General features: G+C 47.0%; 1 protein-coding gene across 5 annotated transcripts; it reads right to left on the reverse strand.

The window, feature by feature from the left end:
- Nucleotides 1-52: 52 nt before the first annotated feature.
- DGKA (diacylglycerol kinase alpha) lies at nucleotides 53-23,282 on the reverse strand. Of its 5 annotated transcripts, none has more exons than XM_045184654.3 (24): nucleotides 23,102-23,282; nucleotides 17,542-17,689; nucleotides 17,040-17,113; nucleotides 16,580-16,712; nucleotides 16,255-16,329; nucleotides 15,750-15,799; nucleotides 15,311-15,385; nucleotides 15,000-15,119; nucleotides 14,772-14,886; nucleotides 14,172-14,260; nucleotides 13,930-14,049; nucleotides 13,601-13,699; nucleotides 13,339-13,422; nucleotides 13,028-13,101; nucleotides 12,792-12,866; nucleotides 12,306-12,391; nucleotides 12,126-12,215; nucleotides 2,252-2,412; nucleotides 1,944-2,008; nucleotides 1,619-1,709; nucleotides 1,133-1,331; nucleotides 907-1,027; nucleotides 652-712; nucleotides 53-378 (listed from the first exon to the last, which is right to left on the reverse strand). In XM_045184654.3, the coding sequence occupies exons 2-24, from the start codon at nucleotides 17,603-17,605 to the stop codon at nucleotides 295-297; spliced, it is 2,205 nt and encodes a 734-aa protein (XP_045040589.1). In that variant the 5' UTR covers nucleotides 17,606-17,689; nucleotides 23,102-23,282; the 3' UTR covers nucleotides 53-294. The 5 variants fall into 5 exon arrangements, with proteins under 5 accessions (XP_045040589.1, XP_024432073.1, XP_024432072.1 ...); XM_024576305.3 differs by lacking the exon at nucleotides 23,102-23,282 and adding an exon at nucleotides 22,238-22,314; XM_024576304.4 differs by lacking the exon at nucleotides 23,102-23,282 and adding an exon at nucleotides 18,126-18,212.
- Nucleotides 23,283-24,993: the final 1,711 nt, after the last annotated feature.

Consider the following 24,993-nt stretch of genomic DNA (forward strand, 5'->3'; position numbering starts at 1 on the left):
ATCTTTGTCATTTATAGAGTAAAGGTAGAAAGGAAGGAGGTATATAACAGATATGCCAATGGGGGGGAAAAGTCATTTTATTCAGATGAGGCACTTTCAGTGTATGTGTTTGTGGTGTGTGTGTGTGCACTTACGCAAGGGGAATAGTGGAGGTGGTGCAGGACAATAAATACTGTGAGGGTAAAGCAGCCCTCCCCTGAGCTGGCAGGAGAGTGTGGCAGCAGTATACAGAGGCGACAGAGTACAGTCCAGGGAGGTGGGTTCAAGGCTGGCTTGGAGGCTGAGGTGTCCCCCTCAACACAAGAAGCCAAAGAAATTGGAGGAGCGGGGGGGTGGGCCCATGAGCATGGGCATCTGGTTCCTGTGGGTGATCTTGATCTGGAAGGGAAGGGGGCACGTTCAGATGCAGAACCTGATGCGTTGGGGCTGGAGCAGCAGAGATTTGGGGGAAGATCTGCGGGGTTCAGGGTGGGTTGCCGGGGCGCTAGAGAAGCCATGGTGGGACGGCCATGGGCTGAGAAATCAGGGTATGAGAGGAATGGTATGCAGGGTAACTTCAGGCATTAGGAGGAAGTAGAGAAGCTATGGAATAGAGGTTTAGGATCCATGGAGCCTGAGGGTTCAGTTTTTACAGGCACAGGTAATACTCACTGTACAGGGCGTCTGCATCCAGGGTTCTCCATCAATTTGCATGGGAAGTGTTTTTGTGGTGCTGTGAGAGGTCAAGGCAGATTGGTGGAGATTTCTTTACCAATGGAATACCAAAGCTCTGTTTCTTAGGTTGGTTTTCAGGCCCTTTAGTACTGAGGAGGATCTCTTAGTACAGCCCCTCCCCTCCACACCCATGACCCTGGTGCTCTTGGCCCCCCTCCTTCCCTCAGAGCCCCTGGTCAGAGTTTTCCTTACTGAAAGGTGATCTCAGAGCACTTGGCCAGCCGATGTCCAGCATTCTTAAGCTTGGTATAGATCTGGCCCATCTCGATTGCACCCTCCAGTCCTACTACTTCCAGCCGCTTGTCGCTTAGGTCTGGGGGTGGAAAGTAGTGAGATAGCTTTTGCAGAAGCAGGGTGTCTCCAAAGACTGTCACACCCTTAGTCCTACTCCCTCAGCTTCCACAGCTGCTCCTCTCACCTGGTACACTGGTTTTCAGGATGTCAGGGTCGGTGATGACCTTAGCTGCAGAGCCTAAGGCCTGGTTGATCCCATGGATGTCCCCATGGGGTCTCTTGGTATCACCCCAGAGATTGGAGCCACCATGCGTGCTGGGAATGTTCAGCACTGCAATGCCTTCTAGAGACAGGGCGCTCAGATCCAGCGGTTTCCCACAGATCTGAGGGTAGGAGAAAAGAGATTCTTATCTCATGATATAATCAAGGATGTGACATCTTCTGCCACCAAATAACATATTGATCAGGAAGGCCAGGATTTTGAGTTTTGCAAGGGATGGAGAGAAATAAGGACTGGTATATCTTGAGAACTTGGGAACTCAAAATTGGAGAGCTGGGAGGTCAAAGTAGAGGTTCAAGAATATGGGAAGTTCTAGAGGGCACCTGTGGAGGGAGAAACTAAGATATAACAAGCTGAAAAGGATATAGGGTTAGGTCTCACCATACCCACCTCAACTGTCAAAGACTCCTCCAGCTTTTTGCATGTTGAGAAGATGGATTCAGATGTAGCGAATTCGAAATACCATAGCTTGTTCTTCATTCTGTATCAGTTCCAACACAAGGCCCAGTAGAAAGGGGACAAGTTACACAGTTGGCAGGGGTGAGTGAAATGACAGGGAAAGGCATCAACCTCCTGACTCCAGTCCCATGCTCAGATCTTTAGGCTGAAGGGTTTCCTGGAGGTGTCACTGCCCATCTAAGTGCTCTTGTCACCCTTGGCCACAACCTATCCCTGCCATTGTGTATACCCAGCCCCCAGCCCCACTTTCCCTTACCTGCTGTTGAACTTCTCAGGACACTTCTCTCGCATCATGTGGAATCTGTGAGCAATAGAGGCATCCTGTGGAGTGCAGGGCATGTAAGATCAGAGGCCTGCCTCCTCTCAGCACAGAACTTCCTTTAACTCTCCCCGTTTGAGAGCAGTATGTTTCATGTTCTTTTCTTGTAACTCACATCACTGAACCTCACCCCAAATTTTCCTTTGTCACAGCTCCCTTAACCTCTACCTTCCCAGTCTGCCCTCTGCCAGCCTGTACCTGCTTAACTCCCACTTCCTCCCTTTCCCCGAGCCCACTCCACTGACCACACCAATGGAGAAGTAGTTATTGATGATTTGAAAGGGGACTGGGTCACTCTTTTCTTCAGTTTGTTGGGGTATCACCTCCACAGACCATCGATCCATATGTACCACCTTACTCGTCTCTACATCCTTGAGGATCTTCCCCAAATTCTGTCCCTCATACCCTAGGAATGGTGGAGAAGACAGGTTAGCCCTGAGCCCCAGGTCCCAGATGGACCTCCTCTTAGCTCCCAGCTCCACAAATTCTTGGAGATTGTCTGCCCTGGTTCTGTAGACCCTCCCAGCCCTTGCTAGTGAAACTGCAGGGTGCTTGGGCACGGCTCCCATGGGCCAATCTCCCGCGGACCTTGCCGACTCTTTTCTCCACACTGTCGTGGAGGACGCATGTTCCCCATGTATGTTCACATGTAACAATAGTGCCAAAGTTCATCTGGAACATTAGAGAAGATAGCCAGAAAAATTAAAATGAGTGATGAATGGAGATAATCTCTCTCTCTCTTTCTCTCTCCCCTCTTCTCTCCCTGACACTTTCTCTTCTCATTCAACCAGATAGAACACAGTATAAAGCAATAGTGTCTAAACAGTGTGATACTGGCACAGTGAATAGAAGAAAAGTAAAGAACAGAGTGCCCAGAAATAGACTTACATATATAAGAGAATTTAGTATATGATAACATTTCAAATAAGTAAGGAAAAGATTATTCAATAAATGATCCTGGGTGCAAAAGTTACTCCTTACACCAAAATAAATTCAAGATGTGTGAAAGAATTTAAATGTAAAAAAAAGGAAGCAGAATTTGTACTAGAAGAGAACACAAGTGATGTTTTAACAATCTTTGAGTAGAAAAAACCTTTCCAAACCATAATACTAAGCAAGAAGCCAAAAAAGGGAAAGACTGATTTAACACAATTATATAATATTAAACACTTTTGTATGGTTAAAAAAATAACATTTTTTAAAAAGACAAAATATAAATTGCAGCACATTTAACAGATTAACTTCCTCAACATTCAAAAAAGCTTACAGGGGCCCTGGCTGGTGAGGCTCAGTGGATTGAGTGCTGGCCTGTGAACCAAAGGGTCGCTGGTTCAATTCCCAATCAGGGCACATGCCTGGGTTGCAGGCCAGGTCCCTACTAAGGGGCGTGCAAGAGGCAACCACACACTGATGTTTCTCTCCCTCTCTTTCTTCCTCCCTTCCCCTCTCTAAACAAAGTAAATAAAATCTTTTTAAAAAGGTAAAAAAAAGAAAGGCTTACAGGGTCAAGATGGTGGTGTAGGTAAACTGGATTGTCTCCTTGCACAACCATATCAAAATTACAACTAAACTTTAGAACAACCAGCACTCAGAACCGTCAGAAATCAAGCTAAATGGAAGTCCTACAACTACGGAATTAAAGAAGAAACCACATTGAGACCGGTAGGAGGGGTGGAGATGTGGAACAAGCTGGTCCCATACCCATGTGTGGCAGATAAATATCAGGAGGGATATCTTAGGAGTGAGGGGTCCCAGCCCCACACCAGGCCCTCCCCAGCCCAGGGTACCAGTGTCAGGAAGGTAAGTCTCCTTAACTTCTGGCTGTAAAAACCAGTAAGGATGGAAGCTGTAGAAGACAGAAACTTCTGGAGTCCCAGGCAGTTCCTCTTAAGGGCCTGCACACAGACTGACTCGGACTGGTGGGTCCAGCATGGGGATAGCAGATTGAAAGGCATCAGAGACATACAGGGAGAAAATGAATTGTGCAGCATCAGAGCAAGATCTGGGGGGCAGCTTTCTCCCACACAGAAAGGCTAGCAGAAGCTATTGTTCCTTTTCTGAGCTCCCACCCCAACCCCAGAGTTGGCAGGCAGGTGCCATATCTGACACTCCATCAACCTGGCTCACACTGCCTACCCCACCCTGGTGGTTCCCTGAAGCCCTGACCCACCCAACTTTCCAGCCACGCACTCTGTTTCCAGTGGCTTTTCTATATAAATGGACTGTTTTGGCTCTTGCTTCGTATTTTCCTAGATTCTCTCAAATAAGCAGTATCTGGCTTCAGCAAACCCCATACCTCCTGCTAACATGCCCCAGGCCTGGCACTAGAGGCAGCCAGCCTTGGTTCACAGCTTGGCATCACCTGGGCACCTCCAAGACCAGCACAAGTAGCAGCCATCTGTAGATTGCTTTGTAGCTTATGCTGTGTGACCTTGGACAGAATACAATTGGTGGCTGACCTTGGATGTGCCAACAGCAATCAAGGCTCAACTACAACAGGGGGGTGTACACAGCACACACGGTAGGCACACCTTGAATACCCAGTTTGGGTAATAGGCGAGGCTGTGCCACTGGACCCTACAGGACACCTACTACATTAGGCCACTCTACCAAGCCTTGGAGATGTAGCAGCTCTACCTATACATAGTACAAACACATAGAGGCTGCCAAAATGAGGAGACAAAGAAACAAGGCCCAAATAAAAAAGCAAAACAAAACTCCAGAAAAAGAACTAAACAAAATGGAAACAAGCTATCTACTAGATGCGGAGTTCAAAACATTGGTTATAAGGATGGTCAATGAACTTAGGGAGAACCTCAACAGCATTTTAAAAATCCAGTTAGAAATGAAGGAGACACTAATTGAAATAAAGAACAATTTACACTGAATTAACAATATGGTGGATAAAGCTGAGCATAAAAACAGCAATTTGGAATATAAGGAAGTAAAAAGCAATCAATCAAAACAAAAACAAGAGCCCTGGCTGGTGTGGCTCAGTAGATTGAGTGCTGGTCTGAGAATCCAAAGGTCACTGGTTCGATTCCAGGTCAGGGCACATGCCTGGGTTGCAGGCCAGGCCCCTGGTTGGGGGTGTGTCAGAGGCAACCACAGACTGATATTTCTCTCCCCCTCTTTCTTCCTCTCTTCCCCTCTTTCTAAAAATAAATAAATAAAATCTTAAAAAGAAGAATCTCCCCAAATGAGGATAGTAAATGAGGATAGGGTAAGGAGCCCCTGGGGCAACTTCAAGTATACCAACACTCGCATCATGGGGGTGCTGGAAAGAGAAGAGAAAGAGCAAGAAATTGGAAACCTGGGTACAGATTCAAAACAGCTTTCAGCTTCCAGCCAAGAGGTGTAGGTAGATACACTTTGCTTCCTTGAACAACCAAAAGGATAACAACCACTTTAAAAACAAAAAACAACCAGAACTGTCAGAAAATCGAACTGTATGGAAGTCCAACAACCAAGGAGTTAAAGAAGAAATGTTCATCCAGACTGGTAGGAGGGGCAGAGATGGGCAGCTGGGATGGGCAGGATGTGTATAGCAAGGTGGCGGCTGGTGTACTGGGCGAGCGAGGCGGCAGCTGGTGGACCGCAGGAGGTCCCACATTTGTGTGCAGATAAACCGGGAGGAACAACTGAGGAACAAGACAGACCATGCAACCCAGGGTCCAGCACTAGCAAAAGAAAGCTTCAAAAACCTCTGGCTGTAAAAACCTGTGGGGGTTGCAGCAGCAGGAGAAACTGCCAGTCTCACAGGAGAGTCCTTTGAAGGGACCCACGGGATCCTAGAACATACACAAACCCACCTGCCCAGGCATAGGACCAGGGAAGCATCAGAAAGGGCACAATTTGCTTGTGGGAAGTGAAGGAAGTGACTGAAAGTGGGGTGAGAGCAGGACAAGTGGCATTGTTCCCTCTCTGACCCTCCCCCAAATACAGTGCAACAACCCAGCAAAGTGGGTTGCCTCCCCCCACCCCCGGCAAATACTTTAGTCTCTGCCCCTTACAACATAACAGGTGCTCCCAGACAAAGAAATATGGCTCAAATGAAAGAACAGAGCAAAACTCCAGAAAAAGAACTAAGCAACAAGGAGACAGCTAACCTATCAGATGCAGATTTCAAAACACTAGTAAGCAGGATGCTCACAGAAGTGACTGAGTATGGACACAAAACAGAGGAAGAAGTGAAGGCTATACAAAATGAAGTAAAGAAAAATGTGCAGGGAACCAACAGTGAAGGGAAGGAAACCTAGACTCAAATTAACAATTTAGAACAAAAGGAAGAAATAAACATTTAACCAGAACAGAATGAAGAAATAAGAATTAGAAAAAAATGAGGAGAGGCTTAGGAAACTCTGGGACAATTTTAAATGTTCCAACATCCAAATCTTAGGGGTGCCAGAAGGAGAACAGGAAGAGCAAGAAGTTGAAAACTTATTTGAAAAAATCATCAAAGAAAACTTCCCCAATCTGGCAAAGGAAATAGACATACAAGCCCAGGAAGCTCAGAGAATCTCAAATAAGTTGAACCCAAAGAGGAACACACCAAGACACATCATAATTAAATTACCCAAGATCAAAGATGAGAGAATCATAAAAACAGGAAGAGAAAAGAAGAGAGTTACCTACAAAGGAGTTCCCATAAAACTATCAGCTGATTTCTCCAAAGAAACCTTGCAGGCAAGAAGGGGCTGGAAAGAAGTATTTGAAGTCATGAAAGGCAAGGACCTACATCCAAGATTACTCTACCCAGCAAAGCTATCACTTAGAATGGAAGGGCAGATAAAGTGCTTCCCGACAAGATATAACTAAAGATATTCATCATCACCAAACCAGTATTGTATGAAATGTTAAAGAGTCTTCTTTAAGAAGACCAACAATATGAACAACAAAATGGCAATAAATACTTATCTATCAAAAATTCAGTCTAAAAAAACAAAATAAACAAGCAAGCAGAATAGAAACACAATCAGATACAGAGAATATTTTGATGGTTGCCAGATGTGGGAGGCAGGTAGGGTATGGATGAAAAAGGTGAGGGGATTAAGAAGCACAAATTAGTTAGTCAAAGAACATACATGCATGACCCATGGGCATGGACAATGGTGTGGGGATTGCCTGAGGGAGTGGCAGGGGATTGGGTAGATTGGGGCAAAGGGGGAAAATTGGGACAACTATAATAGCATAAATGATAAAATATGATTTTTTAAAAAGCTTATATCACTGGCCAGTTGGCTCAGCTGGTTGGAGCATCATTCCATACGTCAAAAGGTTGCAGGCTGGATCCTCGGTGAGGGCACATACCTAGATTTAGGTTTTGATCCCTGGTTGGGGAATGGGTAGGAGGCAATCGATCAATATTTCTCTCCCAGATTGATGTTTCTCTCTCTGTCTCTCCATCACTCTGTCTGTCTTTCTCTCTCCCTTTCTTTCTAAAATCAATAAGCATATCCTCAGGTGAGGATTAAAAAATAAATAAATAAAAAGTATTCTTTAAAAAACTTATGTTATTATATTTATAAAGTCAATAGAAAAATGGGCAAATAACACAAACAAGCCAATCACAGAAGAAATAGCAGTAGCCAATTTGCATATTAAAGATGCTCATTATTAATAATTAAAAGAATTGCAAATTAAAACAATTAGTAACTTTTTGTTGCCTATCAGATTGACAAAGTATAAAGAGATTGAGAAAACCAAGTGTTAAAGAGGCTATGGCCTTGGCTGGCGTGGCTCAGTGGATTGAGTACGGGCCTGTGAACTGAAAGATCGCTGGTTTGGTTTCCCATCAGGGCACATGCTGGGGCTGTGGGCCAGGTCCCCAGTTGTGGGCTTGCAAGAAGTAGCTGAACAATGTTTCTCTCCCTCTCTTTCTCCTTCCCTTCCCCTTTCTATAAAAATAATAAATAAATAAATAAATAAATAAATACATCTAACACACGTACACAAAGATGGATGTACAAGGAAGTTTGCTGAGTTATTTCTAAAATGGCAAAAAAAACCCTGGAAGCAATCTAAATGCTGGTCAGTAGGGGAAGGTTATACAGATGATGGCAAATTCATGCCATTGAAATAATGTGCAGCCAGTGAATGCAGAATGAAATCTATGTGTGCTAACACGGAAACATTTCCAAGAACCAGAAAAATCTGGGTGATATAATTCCATTTATGTTTGCTTAAAAGGCATGTGTGTATGTATGTGTGTGTGCATGTAAAAACAGAAACATTAGTGCAAATAAGAAACAGTGGTTATCTGTGGGAGGTATGAGGAATTTGGTGAGGAGCAGCCAAGAGACCTGTATGTGAAGACTTACACATTTTACTTCAAAAAAAATCTTTTTACAGTGAAAATGTACTGATGTATTATTTGTTTTTTTTAAAGAAAATAACTAATCAAACGTAAAATTTTCATACTTTTTGAGCCAGCAATTTCACTTCTTGAAATCTCTCCTAGAGAAATTCTCACATCTGTGTGCAGGGACAGATATGCAACGGTGTTCCCTGCAGTGTGGTTTGTAATAAAAAACTGAATGCCACCCAAATGTCTATCACTAGGGGACTGGTTAAATAAATTATGACAGGTGCTCTCCCTCCCAGGAGCACACCCACGCCTTTCTTTCTTCTCAAGCGCGCATCTCCTAAACTCTAAGGGACCCCATGAGAATTGTGACCAGGGGAGCAGTGGGCAGCAGCCACTCATCCCAGGCTAACCCCCTGAACCTGTTTCCTAGGCCCCCTTTTCTCTGACTTTTCAGTGAGCCAAAGCAGCCCCACTTAGGCTTCCCTCTGTTGCTTCTTCTATCCTATGCCCTTCCTTGTTTCACTGTCCCCAGCTTTAATAAACATACCCTCAAAATATAAACAAACAAGCAAATAAATAAATAGATAGATAGATAGCCCTGGCTGGTATGGCTCAGTGGATTGAGTGCTGGCCTGCAAACCAAAGGGTGGCTGGTTCGATTCCCAGTCAGGGCACACGCCTGGGTTACAGACCAGGTCCCTGGTTGGGGGTGCAGAAGAGGCAACCACACATTGATGATTCCCTCTCTTTCTTCCTCCTTTCTTCTCTCTCTAAAAATAAATAAAATGAAATTTAAAAAAAAAGACACATTCACGCAATGCAGTGCTATTCTGTAACAAAAAGAGTGAAGAAAACCTGAATGTACTGAAATATAATGCTAATCAAGATGAACTGTATAGTTTAAAAAAAAAGAAGAAGAAAGTCATCTGTAAAATGACCTCATTGTTTAAATATGGTTTAGTAAATGCCTAGAAAAAAAAAACACATGAAAAAATAGATTCCAAAATTTTAGGGAGTAGGTTACGGGGAACTTTCACTTTCTTGGCATGTGTATCTGATACGTTTAAATTATTTTTTTTTTACCACAAGCATGTATTATTTTTGTAATCAGGAAGAAAAAGATTACGAAAATGGGTCTTCACTTCCTCACATTCCATTGATAGTTCAACCCACTGCCTTTCACCATATCACCCTGTTGAAACTCTTTTGGCAAAGACTGCCAATGATTCTTGCCAAAGCCAATAGTATATCTTTAGTTCTTATTTTAACTCATGAAACTACTCAGTTGGCTTCTAAAATAGCACTCTCTAAGTTACAATGGACCGTCTCTGATTGCTCCTTCTTAGTCTTGGTGGTGGCAAGAATAATGGCACCTCAAAGATGTCCACCTCCTCACCTCCACAATCTGTAAATATGTTGCCTTACATGGCAAAAGAGACTCTGCAGATGTGAATAAAATAAGAATTTTTAAATGGAGCGATTATCCTGGCTTCTCTGGGTGGGCCCAGTGTAATCACAGGGTCCTTATAAGTGAGAGAGAAAGGCTTGGACAGGGGGCAGAGGACAAGTGACAACAGAAGCAGGGGAGCGATAACACTGCTGGCTGCAAGGGCGCCATGAGCTCAGCCGTGCACAGACAGCCTCTAGCAACTGGACAAGGCAAGAGGAGGGATTCTCCCCTAGAGCCTCCAGAAAAGACACAATCCTGCCAACACTTTGACTTTGGTGCAGTGGGACCTATTTTGGACTTCCAATCCTCAGAACTTTAAGACGATAAATTTGTGTTGTTTTAAGCTACTGTTTGTGGTGATTTGTTATAGCAGAAATAGGACACTAATACAGACTCTGTTAATAATTCATCTTCCTCTGCCCAACCCTTAAATAGGGTGTTTATCAGGATCTTCCTGTCCTTGTCCACCTTCTCTTCTTAACTCTTTCCCTGGTAACTTGTCTATCCTCAGGATGTCAGTTACCTCCCAGGAGCAGATGACTCTTGAACCTGTATCTTCAGCCCGGCTTTTCTCCTGAATCCTTAACATTGATTTCTAACTACCCATCACATATCTCCATCTGGGTGCTCCACTGACACCTCAGTTCAGCGTGTCTAAAAATGAATCTTTCTTCCTTAAACTGGTCCACCTCCTGCATCCCATCTTCTCAGTCCACAAACCTAGGAAATGTCCCTAACTTGCCTTCACCCCCTCCACCATAATCCATTAGTTACCATATACTGTGGCTTTCACTTCATGAACGCTGGTGCTGTGGCTTTGGCTTTTGTGTTCATCAGCTCCTAATTGGACTATTGCAGTACAGGTAATGTCCTCTCCTGTTTCCTTCCTCCAATCCATCCTCCAAGGACCTCCCATTTTCCTTCCATCTTCCCCTCTGCACATCTTAGGATTTTTTTCAAAATCAAATTGTCATTAGTGCTGTATTTATATCCTTATTTTCATGATTCAGATTGCATAAGCAGAAACTGCCTATGGGAGTCTCATTTGCAGAACACACAGTGAAGACTCAAAACGCGTGATTTCAAAGTGTCTAATACTATCAGTGAAAAACAGTCAGATGTTGAGGATTTAAAAACTGGCCAGAATAATTGGTCATATGTTTACACACAAGATTTAAATTGTAATCTGTACTCAGAGCTATTTCTACTTTCTGGGATAATCCTTTATATAGAGAGAGAGTAATTTTATTATATAGAGAGAGTATAATATTTTATATGTGTCTTCCATAAGTTTAAGAGTTCCTCACAGTTCAGGGATTGCACATGCAAATTCCACAGTGGTTAGAAAGGTAAAGTGAATGAGTAGATAGTAGTAGCCCAGGGGATTGTGGTGAATTGAAGAATGCATAACTCACTTCTTAGAAACAACCAAAGTCAAAAAAATTAAAGCACTGCAAGGCAAACAATACAAATCGTTTCTGTGGGCAGTCAGCTTTCACACTCTAGCAGGATAAAGTCAAAACTCCACAGCACAGCATCACAACCCTCCATAATCTGGACTCCACTCTACTCGACTCAGCCTTCCCTCTCCCTGTTGCCCACCCTGCACCCTGTGTCCCAGTCACATTGAAGGACTCACACTCTCACTAAGGCACCACCATGTTGTTTGGAGGCGCCAATGACTTTAAAGTTTCTTCCACCTAAAATGCCTTCCACTCGCCTTAGCAGACCCCTGTTCTATAACCTCCTGCCACATCTCAGAGCTGGACTCTGAAACCAACAGCCTCCCACTCCAACACACCTCAAACTCAACCTGCCCCATGCTGACCTCTTTAATACTATCCCTTTGGTTCTTTCTTTTTGAAGAAAGCAAAAGACTAGAAGTAGGAGTGCAGTTAGAAGACTGTTGTAATAAACTTGGGAAGAAATTATGATGAATGAATAAGTGACCTGACTAATTGGTTGAACGAATGAAGGAATCATGGCCAAGCCTCCCTGCTAGCTCCATCACTCAGCATCTGGCTTAGCTCTTATACAACCTTTCTTATTGCCACATTGTCCTCCCTCCATCCCGATATTCCCTGATGCTCTGAGCCCTCAGAGTTGGTTGGGAGAAATAGAGGGCTATTTTTAGGTGTATAGGAAGAGGACCATCACTCTTTACCCTTCTAAGTTTAGACCATTGTCCTTGTTTCTCCCAAGGCTCTCTTCTTTTGGGACAATCCACTCTGGGACCCACCCATCGGTGCCTCTTCTTCCCCAACTTTCTCTATACACCAGATACCTAGACACTTTCTAGGCGTGTCTTTCCCTTCCAACCCAACTCCACCCATCTCCCAGGAAAACATTTCTAATAATTTACCTCCACCCCATCTTAGGCAACGGGCTAGGTCATTTCCAGTGCCCAAGGGCAACACAGCAACAGGAGGCACAACAGGCAAGTTGGCTTTGTCTGGGGAGGCAGGTGAGGAGACGGATGGAGGGAGTTAGCTCTGGAAGGCCACTGCCTGAGTGCTCTGCCCGGGGCTCTCCCTGCACTGACCAATGGTCTCTAGGATCCAGCCTACAGTGCCATCTCCGCCACACACCAAAATCCGGTAATCAGGAACTTCTCTGAAGAATCTAAGCCTGAGACAAAAGGCAAGAGGGAAGATGAAGGATAACAGGAATTAGGCTGCTCAACTCCTGAACAGGCAGATTACTTCTTTTCTGCACTTTCCTTATAACCTCTGTCAAAACACGTATTTCTGTTAAGGGCAGAGAAACAGTGCAATGGGGAAAGTTACAGCCGCTCCTCAGTGGTTAGGGAGAAATTGGTATCTCCATCCTTTGAGAGCAGAACAATGATGAGCCAGAGCACTCAGAGGTTAGAATACTCAGTGACCTTAGAAAAAACAGCATTTGAATTCTGGCTTCTTGGGGTCCCCTGGCCCTCCCCTCCCAACATGCACTCTTCCCTGCTCTCCCTGAATACCCACAGACAGGCAGACATAAAATCACTCTGATACAGCTCCCAACCTTCACTCACCCTGGCTCAGGCCCATCCTTTAGGAGGTTGAACACCTGTCGAGGGTTTAGCAGATACTGGAATTTCCAAAGTACCCTGTGTGAGGGAAAAAGGAAAGCTCATGGCAGGGGATGGAATTTCTGTACCCCACTCTCCTGATTTCCTCCTCAGGGAATATCCCCTCCATACACACAGATTCCCAGTCTCTGTTGGTCCTCTCCTTCGATATTAAGAGACTCAGTATTATGTCTTCTCACCTCTCTCCCTGCTTCCCGCCACTCTTAGGGTTGACAAAGACCAGAAGTGGGTGGGTGTTAGCAACAGGATCAATCTGTATGGGGGAAGAAAACAAGGATAAGGAACACTGGATTTTGTTAGAGTTCAGATGGACCCTGGAGACAGGAACAGACGACTGTCATTTCCTCAAGATACTCTTCCCCTCCTCTGCCAGGGTGGGGCTTCTGTAGAGAGCTACAATTCCCCAGGTTTTCCATTTCATCCCCCTCAAGAGGGCTCCAGTGAAGGAAAACCGCCCCCACCAGGAAACCCAAGCCTCTCAGCCTTGTACCCGCAGAGCCTCAAACGTGCTCAAATTTACATCATCCATGGTCTTCTGGCTTGTTTTGCTACTTTTATGCTCCTGTCCAGAGGCCTAGGAAGAGAAGCAAAGGGAAGGAAAATAGGATTGTGTGTGAATCCCTAAACAGATGAGGGTCTGACTTGAATCCTAAAAGTATAAGCTCTCTGCTCTCACTGGCATTGTGTGTGTGTGTATTTTCAAAGCGGGGAAGCACTCTTGTCCCGTCCCAGCCACTGCCCACAGGTCTCACCAGGACACTGGGGTAGATGGAAGATGGGGGCAGGATGTGGTCCCGGAGCAGCCCACAGTCACACTCATGGCCCATGGCTTGCAGGCAGTCATCGTGAATCTGAAAGACAAGGTTGGCATGGAGAGTTCATGGAGGGAATCCTGTCACCTCTCAACTTGGGGTTCTGGTACTGGAATGATTTGGGAGCAGGGGCAACTGTGGCAACTGTGGCTGTAAGGGATATGCTGTCCGGCAGGCAAGAAGACTAGAGAAGACCAGCAGAGGGGAGGACAGAGGGCAGCTTAAGCAAGGGTTCCTAAGCACAGCCTGCAGATAACTCCTGAACTGACCTCTAGGTGGCACCACACACAATGTAGCCCGACTAGACCGTGGTAGATACGGATTTTTTTCTGACAGCGGTCGCATCTTCCCGACAAACAGCCTCCTCGCACCCACACATGTGGCTGGACCTTGGGGAGAAAGGTAATCTCTGTCTGAGAGGGTCTGAGCAAGGACTGAGGAGGGGCTGAGGGTAGCAAAGGGCCAAGGGCCAGGCTGTGGGTGGTGATGGGGTGGGCACGGGGTCACTCACACCAATGTCCTTCCGAGACTTGGCATAGGTGCTGACTTCACAAGGCAGGGCCTTCATGGCGCACTGGTCATGAACGGTGTACTTACAGACTGGGAGAGGGGGAAGAAGGTCAGAGCCTTAGCTGCAACCCCTCCCTCTATTTCCTCCTTACCTGGGGATGCGGTGGGATCACTCACTGACACAAGACATATAATCCCTTGCTGTGAGGGTATGGGAGAGAATTAAAGCTGGGGGTGGGGGCTCTTCCCCCGAAGACAGCAATTGCTACTGCATGCCTACCCACACTCCATCCGTGTGCCAGTAACCGGGCTGGATGATGCCAAGGAGGCCCCGGTGTAACAACAATGATAACAGCTCATTTTTATTGCAATATTAATAGCAGGTGCATGCACTGGGTGAAGCACTTTTCTTGCATCAACTTATTTAATGCTCACAATTACCTCATTTTCAGTTGAAGAAACGAAGGCTTAACTAGGTCACATAATTGGTCAGTGGCAGAGTCAGGATTCAAACCTAGGTCTCACTAAGTTCAGAGCACCATGCTTCCGCAGATAGCTAGGCTGCCCCGCTGCCCCCACACTCCCAGGCCCCATCACTCACGGTTACAGCGCAGCCCCTGTTTGCCAAGACCAATGCTTGACTCGCACAGGTTGCAGTAGACTGGTCGGGGGAACCTCTTGGGTCTCCACATGTGCTGCCCGTTGTCCTTCAGGGTCTAGGAGGGCACAGAAGATGCCGGGGAGCGTCTAAGCCCTTAGAGGGCCAACCTCTGGCAAGCACAACCTACGGCAGCTGCCTTAACCATCCTCATGAGTCATTCCTACTCACCATCTCCAGACCCAGCAGCACTAGGAGTGGCACGGTAGTGGCCCCAGCCCGGAGCCACTCAGCTAGTGAAACGGAGCCACTGCCATCATAGTCAATCTCTTTCATCATTTCCTGAAGAATCTGAGCAGAGAGTGGGGGGACTTTTGGCATGAGTGGCCCCTCAAATCTGCACCTCTCCACGGCCCCCAGGACACCCAGCCCAGCCATCCTAGCCAAAGGAACCAGGCTGCCTGTCATAAATGGGGTAAAGTAGGTGCAGGACTCACCAGGGAGGAAGTACAAGAAGGGACATGAAGGAAGAGCTGCCTTACCGGCCTCAGCTCAGACACATCCCAATCCAGGTATTCAGCCACTCGCATCATCTGTATGATAATTTTGTCCACTTCCTGGGGGCCAAGAGAGTAAGAGCCACAGCCATATCCCAACTCACTACCACCATTCAAACCATACTCCAGATGTCAGAGTTCTGGGTTCCACCCCCAGACCCGCCACTCATTCTCAGGTGCTTGTGCTGAGTAAATGAGTATCTATGTGTGAATACTATGTTTGCAAGGCAGCCCCCAACTCATGTCTCCAGCCTCCTCTTTTAGGGGTCAAGAGCTGGGAACCTACTCCCACATTTAGTCCTAGAGGACTCAACTTCTTCCTCTAGCTTCCTCTATTTCTTAAGATCCTGGAAGAGTTGGGACAGGAGGGCACAGACAAATGGACACATACTCCCTTGCCCAGCATACAGGTCCCCCAACTCACTGAGCTGTCCAGGATCCCATTTCTGTCCATGTCGTACAGCTTGAAGGTGACTGTGGGGTGTTTTAGGGGGGCCAGGGTCAGTTTGTGAGGGATACTCAAAGAATCCATAACAGAATACAGGGGAAACAAAAAGATAGGGAGAAATCTTTCAGAAGGAGAGCCCAGAGCTTGGGGCTGGGGCTGAAAAAGGAGATAAAAAGGGAGGGGAAACCAGGCCTGGATTCTAACCTGATAGGGGAGATAGTACACACCTTCCACATCCCAAGAACACCCCAGGCCACCTACATGAAAACGTATAAGACATAGGAACTGGGGTGGCTATGATGAATGGCAGTAGGTATAAGGAATCTGGGGGAACAGAGGAAATGGGCCCATTCTTTGGCCCTTCCTTTGTATGGCCTTGTCAGGCTTTAGGAATCCTGAAAAAATGAGGGAAGGAAGGCTGGGGAACACCCTCTCTCCCTTCACCTTTCCTCCCCTCTCCCAGTCCAGAATGGCAACTCACATTCTAGCTTGTCTTCTGGCCGGCCACCCTCCAGAAGGGAAAAGTAGCAGGAGACATCACTGAGACATACCACATCTGGTTACAAAAAGTACAGCAGATTTGAGGTTCGGCTTCCCTCCACTCTGGCTCTTCTGTTTTCCTTCACTTATCCCAACTCTTCCCTTTACCTTTGCTTCCTCCAGCTCCCAGACAAGCCAGGCCAACCTCTACCTCTTGCCCCCAACCCTGACCCCAACATGTGACTCAATTCAGCTCTCACCCTAAACCCACACTAATTTGACTCTTCTTCAGGAGGCCCAGCCCATTCCCACCTATGTGACCATACCTTTTTTCACAGTCTCTTCTAAGGAGTAACTAGTCTGGAAGGACTGAAACAGTGCCAGGCTTAGGTGACTGGGAACATCATCCACTTCCAGATAGATTTTCAGGAATTGCCGGAATCCCTCATAGCCAATGGCCTACAATGAGAGCAACTGTTACCCTGGGGAGTCTGCAGGACGGGAGTTGGGGGTTGAAGATGAGTAGTGGGTACAGAGACAGTAAGTGCAGAGCTGAGAAGCATCCAAGGCAGGAATATGGTTTCTTGGGTCGAGTCCCGAATTAGTAGACTGTCTTGCTTTGTCCTAAAGCGATAGCTGCAGTAACAATGGCTGTTAGGGTATCTCAAGGGAGGAGAGCACGGGATGGGCCCAGAATAGTCCCTGGAAGCTGGGGATCCCAACAGAGTAGCAAAAACAAAGATGGGAGGAGCTGGTTCAGGAAAAGATTTCCTAGCTGCCACTCACATCTTCTTGGAGATATTTAGCCATTTCACCATCCTCAAAGAGCTTTAGGACATCACTGACCTTCTTAGTGGAGTCTAGGTGTGAAGAGAGTGAAAAGAGCATTAGTCTGGTTTGGCTCTCTCCACCCTCTGCCAGTGTCCCACCCAGACATCCAACAGGTAAAAAGATTCAAGGGAGGTACAGAAAGAAGAAATTCCAAAATACACAGAAATACAGAAGAGAAGAACATTTCAGATCTTCCAAAGTGGTACCCCTCTTTACTTTCTTCTCTGAGACTTGGAGCAGGCAGTCAAGGTTCAGAGAAGGTGGATGGAGAGCTGAGACCCCAGGCATCTCCCCATCTCCCTCTCCTCCTTTTCCCAGTCGTAGGCATATCTTAGGAGCTGACTGGTTCAAAGCTTCTGGGGAAACTGGGGGAGGAGGGTGGGGAAGAATGAGAAGGAAGAGGAGTGGTTCTCTGGGGTAAGGTCTTCAGAAGTAAAGGACTGAGAGAAAGACTCACATTCCATGTATTTTTGCAGCTGGGCAAAATCATTGGGGCTTATGAGGCCCCTCTCCTTAGCCATCTTTTCTTTTTTCCTAAGGATGGCCACAAAGGCAGCTTGGTAGTAGTACTTTCGGTGCCTGCACCTCCGCTTCCCAGGGTAGGTCTGGAAGACGACAAGAGCATGGGGCTGAAAAGTCAGCAGAGTCTCTTCGGTTCTGTCTACTCAGTTAATTCTCCACTTCCACTATTACTTCTGTTCTTTCCTTTTCTCTGATTCTCTCCCTTTCCTTATGTTCCTCTCCATATGTCTCTCTCTCTCCCTGACAGAATCTGTCCTTGGTTTCTGAATCATCTCTTTCTCTCCTCCATTTCGGGATCTTCTCCAGGTCTCTGATTCCGCCCCCCCCCCCCCCCCACGCCATCACCCAATCTGTCTAAATTCATCTCTGACTACCCTCACCTTCCCGCCCCCACCCATGCTTTCCCAGTGTAGGTCTTCGTGAGTGTGGCTCTCGTCTGCTTCTACCTTTTCTCCCCCACCCCAGTCTCTGCAGTCTCTCCCGGTCCTGCGCTCTCTCCTATCACGGATCCCACAGTACCGGCCCTCTGGCCCTCCTTGTGGTCTTCACTCCGTTTCCAACACGCCTTCCTGGCCATGACCCCATTTTGCTCCGCCTCCAGCCTCGGTCCTCAGCCTCGCTCCGCCACCCACGCCCTGCAACGACCTCTAGCGCTTCTGACGCGCGACACAGAACCAACTCTGGCGGGGTCTCCAGCCCTGGCTTCCCCTCCTGCTGGGGAAGGGGGGGGGACCCAGGCGTCGGAGACTGGGAGAGGTAGGAGAAGACTGAGCATCTGCCTCCAGTTCCAGGAGGGTTGAGGTGAATGCGGGAGTGTCAGATTCTGTCTTCTGTCCTGTTAGGTTAGCTGGCAGTGTTTAGGGAACCCCCTACTTTTGGCTATGGAACCCAGAGGCCAAAGAGGGGCCATCGTGTGGATCATGTTGACCGCTGGCCCCAGGGCCAAGTAATAGTAGAGGGCAACTTGCCTTGAGGATTCAAAAACAGCAATAACAATATCTCACATTAATATAGCACAGCATAGTGTAGCACCGTTTGGGACTCAAACAGAACTAGGGTTAGTCATATCTGGGTTCCATTCTTAGCTCTGAGACTTGGACAAATTACACCTGTAAAAGCGGGAGAATGATACCTATCTTTCACAGTTGTGAGGATTGTCAAATAATGTATAAAAAGTACCTACTATAACACCTGACATATAGAAGGCTTACAAGAAATGGTAGTTTTTACTGTATTAACAATTAAAATCAAATTCTACAAGGTAAAAAAAAATTATTGGGATAGCCATGTTACAGGTGCAGAAACTAGAGCTCCAAGAGGTTGGGACTTCCCAAGGCAGGTGACGAATGGAGGAACCAAAGCTTCAACCCAAGAATTGTGTGGCAGGGGCCCCTGCTTCTCTTTCTGTCCTCCTCTTGTTCCATTCTCCCCTTCACACACTACCTTTTAGTCGCTGCCCTCCTTTCTGTGCCTCAAGCATACTAAATTCTCCCCTGCTCAGGGCCATGAGACGGACTCACTGTTCTATCTGCCTGGAATGCCCTTCCACACTCTTGACAGGGCTGACTTCTTGCCCAAGCTGAAATGTCAGCTCCTCCACGAGACCTTCCCCGATCATTCCATCCTAAAGGAGCCCCCTCCTTTGCACAGCACCTCTCTTTATTTCTTTCATAAAACTTATCACAACTCGAAATTACCTTGCTAGTTTATTTTCTTCTTTAATCATTTTTCAATTTTTCAATCCTAGTTCATATACAGTATTATATTAGTTTCAGGCAAACACCCCAGTGATTAGACATTATTTAATTGACTAAGTGATCTTCCTGATAAATCTTGCACCTATTTTTTTTCTTTGTTTACTGTTCGCCTTCTTCTACCAAAATGTAAGTTCCACCAGGGCAGGAACTTAATCTTATTAACCTCTCTATGCCCAATACCCAAAACAGTGTCCAGCATGTTGTAGGTGCTCCATATTGGTTGTACAAATAGTTGTGTAAAGTTAGGGAATTATATTTTGGGAATATTAATCTACATATGGTTAAATAGGATGCCAGAGTGTCCATTCTATTGGGGGAATCCATGAGACAATTTGGAGCACATACAGTAGGTGCTAAATAAATATTTGTTAAATGAATGGATGATGCTAAAAAGCACTTATTATTGTACTCAATCCAAGGCTCTGACCTTCTGCCTCCTCTCTACCCACTTTAGGACTTTTTTGGATTAGGCTGAAGGAGGCAGTTAGGACCTATGAAAATTTCCTTTCTGATGGTGCAAGAATCTGTTCTGTAGCCTTTGCCCTTGGGACAGCTTTGCCACCAGCCTCTACATAGTATACCGTTCCTCTTCTGGGGGCTTTCTGGGAACACTTAAAAAGGGGTTCTGGGACTGATATTCTGGAGAAAGGGCTCCACCCATCAGGCCCTTTTCAATGACCATAATCCAACTTCTGCTAGTAGATCTAATGAATACATAATAGTTTTATGGCTAATGGGGCCTGTATGGCTTAATTAGCTGCTCTGATTACCCTTGGAGACTCTTAGATGGTTCCAAGGTTCTAGGAAATGGAATCTGAGAGAGAAAGAGACAGGGAGAGAGCAAACAAGGGACAATAGAATATGATAGTTCTCTCTTTTCAAAATAGCCCTTCCTAGCCACCCCTCCCCCCCAGGTCTTAAATGTAGTGTACAGTAGAGGTTAAGAGAGTGAACTTTTGAATTAGATAAGCATGGATTAGAATCCTAGCTCTTGGGTGAGTTATTTCATCTCCCTGAACCTCTTTCCTCATCCATAAAATGGGTACCTAGAGAAATCAGTCACAATGTGGGGATTAAATAAGATACTACATGCAACATACTTAGCAAACTACATGATACAGAAGAACTCTATAAATTAGCTATTATTATTATTACTATTACTTTATTATAATACAAGGGTGGTACCTAGAGAAACACACATCTGGAGATTAGAAAAAATGATGTTTTTGACCCAGGAAGGTATAAATTCTAGGGACTCCCAACAGCAGCGAAGCCCAGTCACACACCTTCCCCGTGTCAGGCACAGACATGTATCAGGATCCTGCATTTTGCCTGTGGGAGGGTGAGGAGGTAGCTAGAAACTGGACTGTCAGGGTCCAAGGCTACCCCTGGGCTGAGGCCTTGGATATAAGGGTTCCTGGGACCTCTTCAGTTGTTCTCCTGTTGCTGAAAGACAGCAACCTGCAGGATCCTGGGAGATTAATGCCCTGTAACAAGTCCAGTTTTGTCCTCCTGCTCCATCCCAACCCTGAGTCTATAACCTGGGCTAGTCCAGGCGACTGCCAGGGCTGGGCGGGTGGGGTCTGCTGCCTGCTGCCAGCTACTTGTGACTCACCCTTCCCTTCCCTCCTTTGGTTTCCCTGCCTGCCTCTTCTCATTTGGGGTGAGAAAGTTAGAAGTTGACTTTAGAAGTTGACTTGGAGGCATAGAATCCTAGAAGATCCATGGACTTGGGAAGAACTGAGGCCCAGAGACAGAACAACCCTCTCGGATTCTACACATCCTGTCCTTTTCGTTCATCCCATTAACTCGTAGTTGCCTTTGGTTTTCTAGGCCTTATTTTAAACATTAGATACTGAAATTGGTGGTAAGCAAAAGATGAATATAATTTCCAAAGCCAGTGCTAACCTTTCAAATCTCCCTTTTCACTTCAGACTAATTGCTCATATTCCAAGTCCCAGAAATTTACCATTACTCAAGAATCAGCTATGCCCCCAGAATATTTAGGCTGACACAGCAAGGAACCCCAAGGACCAGCCGCTTGCTCTGGAGGGCCCAGGACTGATTACCTGGACTTCTGAATTCCTTAACCAATCCAGGACCTGCCTCCCTCCTCCTTCACAGGACTGAAGGAGGGTCTAGTCTTCCCTGCCCATCCCTGCACCTAGTTAGTGGCCCCCGAGAGGGAAACATTTGGCTTGTTGGTTAGAAGCCTCAAAATTCGTTAAGTCTCCACAAACCTCACAGATGGCAGTGTTGCCTGATTCAGGGGTGGTGTTTGTGTGTGTGGGTGGCGGGGGGGGGGGGCGGGGGGGCGGGGAGGGTGTCATTGTGTAGTACAGGAGGAAGTTCCGATGTTGGCATAGTTGGGGATGATGTGGGTTCACTCGTTCTGAGGGTGAGGAGATGCCCAATGATATTTGCATTTCTTCCTACATTTCAATGTGAAAAACGGGATTCAGACCCAGCCAGTTTCAGAAACTTCCCGGTGACAGGTGTGGAAAAGATAGGGGTGGGAAGTTGGGGACCTAGAGGCCAAACAAGAACCCTTCTCCACCCATGCAGCACTGTAGAGGTTCCAAACCGGACTTAACTGGGACTCCGGTCCCTGAGAGCCGAGCTTCACCATCCCTCCAAGAGATCGAGAGGGACGGAGGGGAAGGTTTGGAGGGAATGCTGCCTATAGGGCTCCGGCCCAGCCCTCCCGCTGCCCCCGCGTCCTGGCGCTAACCCTGCTAGCTACCCGCTCCAGTGGTCACGCTTCCTCCTTCTCTTCCCCGCAGCCCTACCCCAGCCGGAGGGGCGTCCCCTCCCGCGGCCCCCCGCCCCTGCCACTCCGATAGGGCGGGCGGCAGGGTCTTGTGGGGTCCCTACCTTGCCTGCGGAGGGCGCGCGGTAGGAGCCCAAGCGCGGCGCCGGAGCTGCAGAGCAAGCTAGGATGGAGGGGACGGGCTAGGCACACACAGGCGCCGCGGGGCCGCCCCTCTCCTGACGACACAGCTGCCCGTCCCCCACCCCGGCCCGCCCGCCCGCGCCCAGCGCCCCCAACTCCAGGGTGCAGTCTGCAGAGGTGCAGGTTTCCAGTTCACCAAACCTCATTAGCCCCTCTCCCGAATATCTCCAGGGCTCTGGGCTGTGCCTCTTTCTCCACCTCCTGCGCTTTTCATCTTCTTCCCGCCCTGGGGCCAACTGTTTCTATTTTCTCTTCCTTACAATCACATTCAGCCTTTCCCTTCACTCCAACCCTGGGAGACCAAGACGGGGAGCGGGGGAGCGGGGCCGCCGATGGTACAGCTTGGCAGCTGCCCACCCAGCCAAAGTCTCACCCTCTCCTAATTGCTGCTCTCCAGAAACTTACCTTCCCAACTTCTTTCCATCCACTATTAACTGAATTCTTTCCATCCACTATTGACTGAATTCATACTCAGGCCATCCCACAGCAGCAAGGCCGGAGTTCCAGACTCTGCACCCTGGGACCCAAACACTTACCCCACCACCAATATGGGCTCCACACCTTGGATACTGCTTGAGTGAACCTGCCCTCCTTTGCCTCCAGGTTCCTCACCTTGGTAAAACCAAGACCCCAGACATTTCACACTTGTTTTCCCAAGTTTAAGGACACTTCCTTCTCTCAAAACTTAGACGATCCCCTTGATTCTGGAGTGGAGGTTTAGGGACAAAGAGCATTCTGATCTGTGTGCACCTGTTGTTCTTCATGCCCTAACCCTCCCACTTTACCTGCTAGCCTTGGTGGGTGGTATAGAAGGCCTCAGTCAAAAGGAGGGGTAAAAGAGATCCTTCCAGCTTCTCCTGTCTGGAGTCTGTTCTGAAGTTGTTAAGACTCTGGGGGGCAGCATGGTAGCAAAGCTGGTAGAGCAAGGGAGAGAGACAGAGGCCTAGAGACTTACGGGTAGAAACTGGGGACCCTGGCATCCTGCTCCCCGGCCCCGCCCCACCCAAACCCCCTCCTGCCCTTCATTGAAGTAGGGCACCAAAACAAAGGCTTGAGTTCCTGGAATCTTCCCTTTTACACCTGGTGGTGGAAGAAAGGGGGGGAGAGCTCTGACTGGAAGGGTGTATGTGCATGTTCTATATATGTTGTGTGTGTGTACACACATACTGTAATGTGCACCCACATTTTAGTACTAATTCCCTTGTATAATGTGCACCCTTACTTTTCCCTTAAAAAGTTGGGCAAAAAAGTGTGCATTATACATGGCCAAATACGGGGCAAATACACACACACATATAAGGTATACATACTCTGGTGGGGGCTGAAGAGGAGGCATGAATATATGAGGACCTCTAGTGGAAACAGAAGAATCCAAGCAGTTTTTGATGGTTTCCAGACAGGCTTGTTGGAAGAGACTCCTCCATTTTTATCAGAAATATAGCTGCTGAATAATGGGGTTTGGGAGTAACTGTTATTGCACCTGAAGATCTGAGGTAGGTGCTGGAGAGGGTTTGTCTCTCTGCTCCTGAATCCCCTCCAATCTTAAAAAAACATGGGTCCTGCCACTTCTCATCTTTCATCTCCCCTTCCTATAATATGACCTCCTTAGTCATAAGGAATCATAAATTCTTTTGAAGGCCTATTTTGCACCAGGTCCTGTACTTAGTTCTGCAAGACAGCCAAAGACATAGTCTCACTTAGGGGCCACAACAAAGAGTAGCTTTGGTGTGTGCATGCGTGTGTGTGTGTGTGTGTGTGTGAAGGGCCTCCCAAGTCTAAGCCATCCTAAACAAACATACAATATGGTAAGAACAAGTACCCTAGCCCCTATTCCAATCAGTTTCCCCCCCATGAACCTCTCATCTAGAAATACTGGAATGATACTAATCCTCAAAGCACTCAGCTTTCCTTGCAAATAACACTTGCAGTGATACAACCTATATATGATCTGTGTTTCTCCATCATCCTCAGATATATCCCTACATGAAGTTAAAGAGTTCCCTTTTAAGACATTATTTGATACTTCAAAGTGAGGCATGAGGTGATCTAATAATAAGATGGAATCAGTCATACTCTAAGCTTCTTTGTGTCTTCTTTAGGATCTGTGCCCCATCATCCCCCTAAGTCAGTTATTGGTGGGGATGTGAGGAAGGGAGGCCAAGCAACATCTGAGGAGGAGGCGTCTAATGACTATAGTTCCAGGTGCTCATTTCTTTAATCAACCACATCATAAAAATCACAAAGAAAGAAACCGCAATGAACAAAGGGAAAGGAAAAAACAACAGCCTTGTTCTCCACAGCCTCTTCTTTCCTCTCTTCCTCCTCAGGGTGGGGGGCCACATCCGGGGCCCAGGGTAGGGGCAGGGGCAGGTCTGCTAGGCAGGCAACTAAGTTTCATTTCCTGTCAACCCCAGAGCTGAGGCAGGATGTCTGGGGGCATAGTGGAGGGCCTAGGGTGGGGAGTCAACAGGGGCCACTTTAGGATTGATTCCCTCTTGCAGAAAGGTCCGTGGAGCAGCCCACTGGAATCAGTACTGACACTCCTCAGGTAGTGCAGTGAAGACCAATGCATCCCTTTAGTTTTTAGGGGCTTCATCCCACACCCTCTCCTCTAATCATTACGCTAAGGACAGGATGCTTGACCTGGCAGGGCTGAAGCACAATTGGTGAAAGAACA

The sequence above is a fragment of the Desmodus rotundus genome, chromosome 3 (assembly GCF_022682495.2).
Source record: "Desmodus rotundus isolate HL8 chromosome 3, HLdesRot8A.1, whole genome shotgun sequence".
In the NCBI taxonomy this organism is placed as follows: Eukaryota; Metazoa; Chordata; class Mammalia; order Chiroptera; family Phyllostomidae; genus Desmodus; species Desmodus rotundus.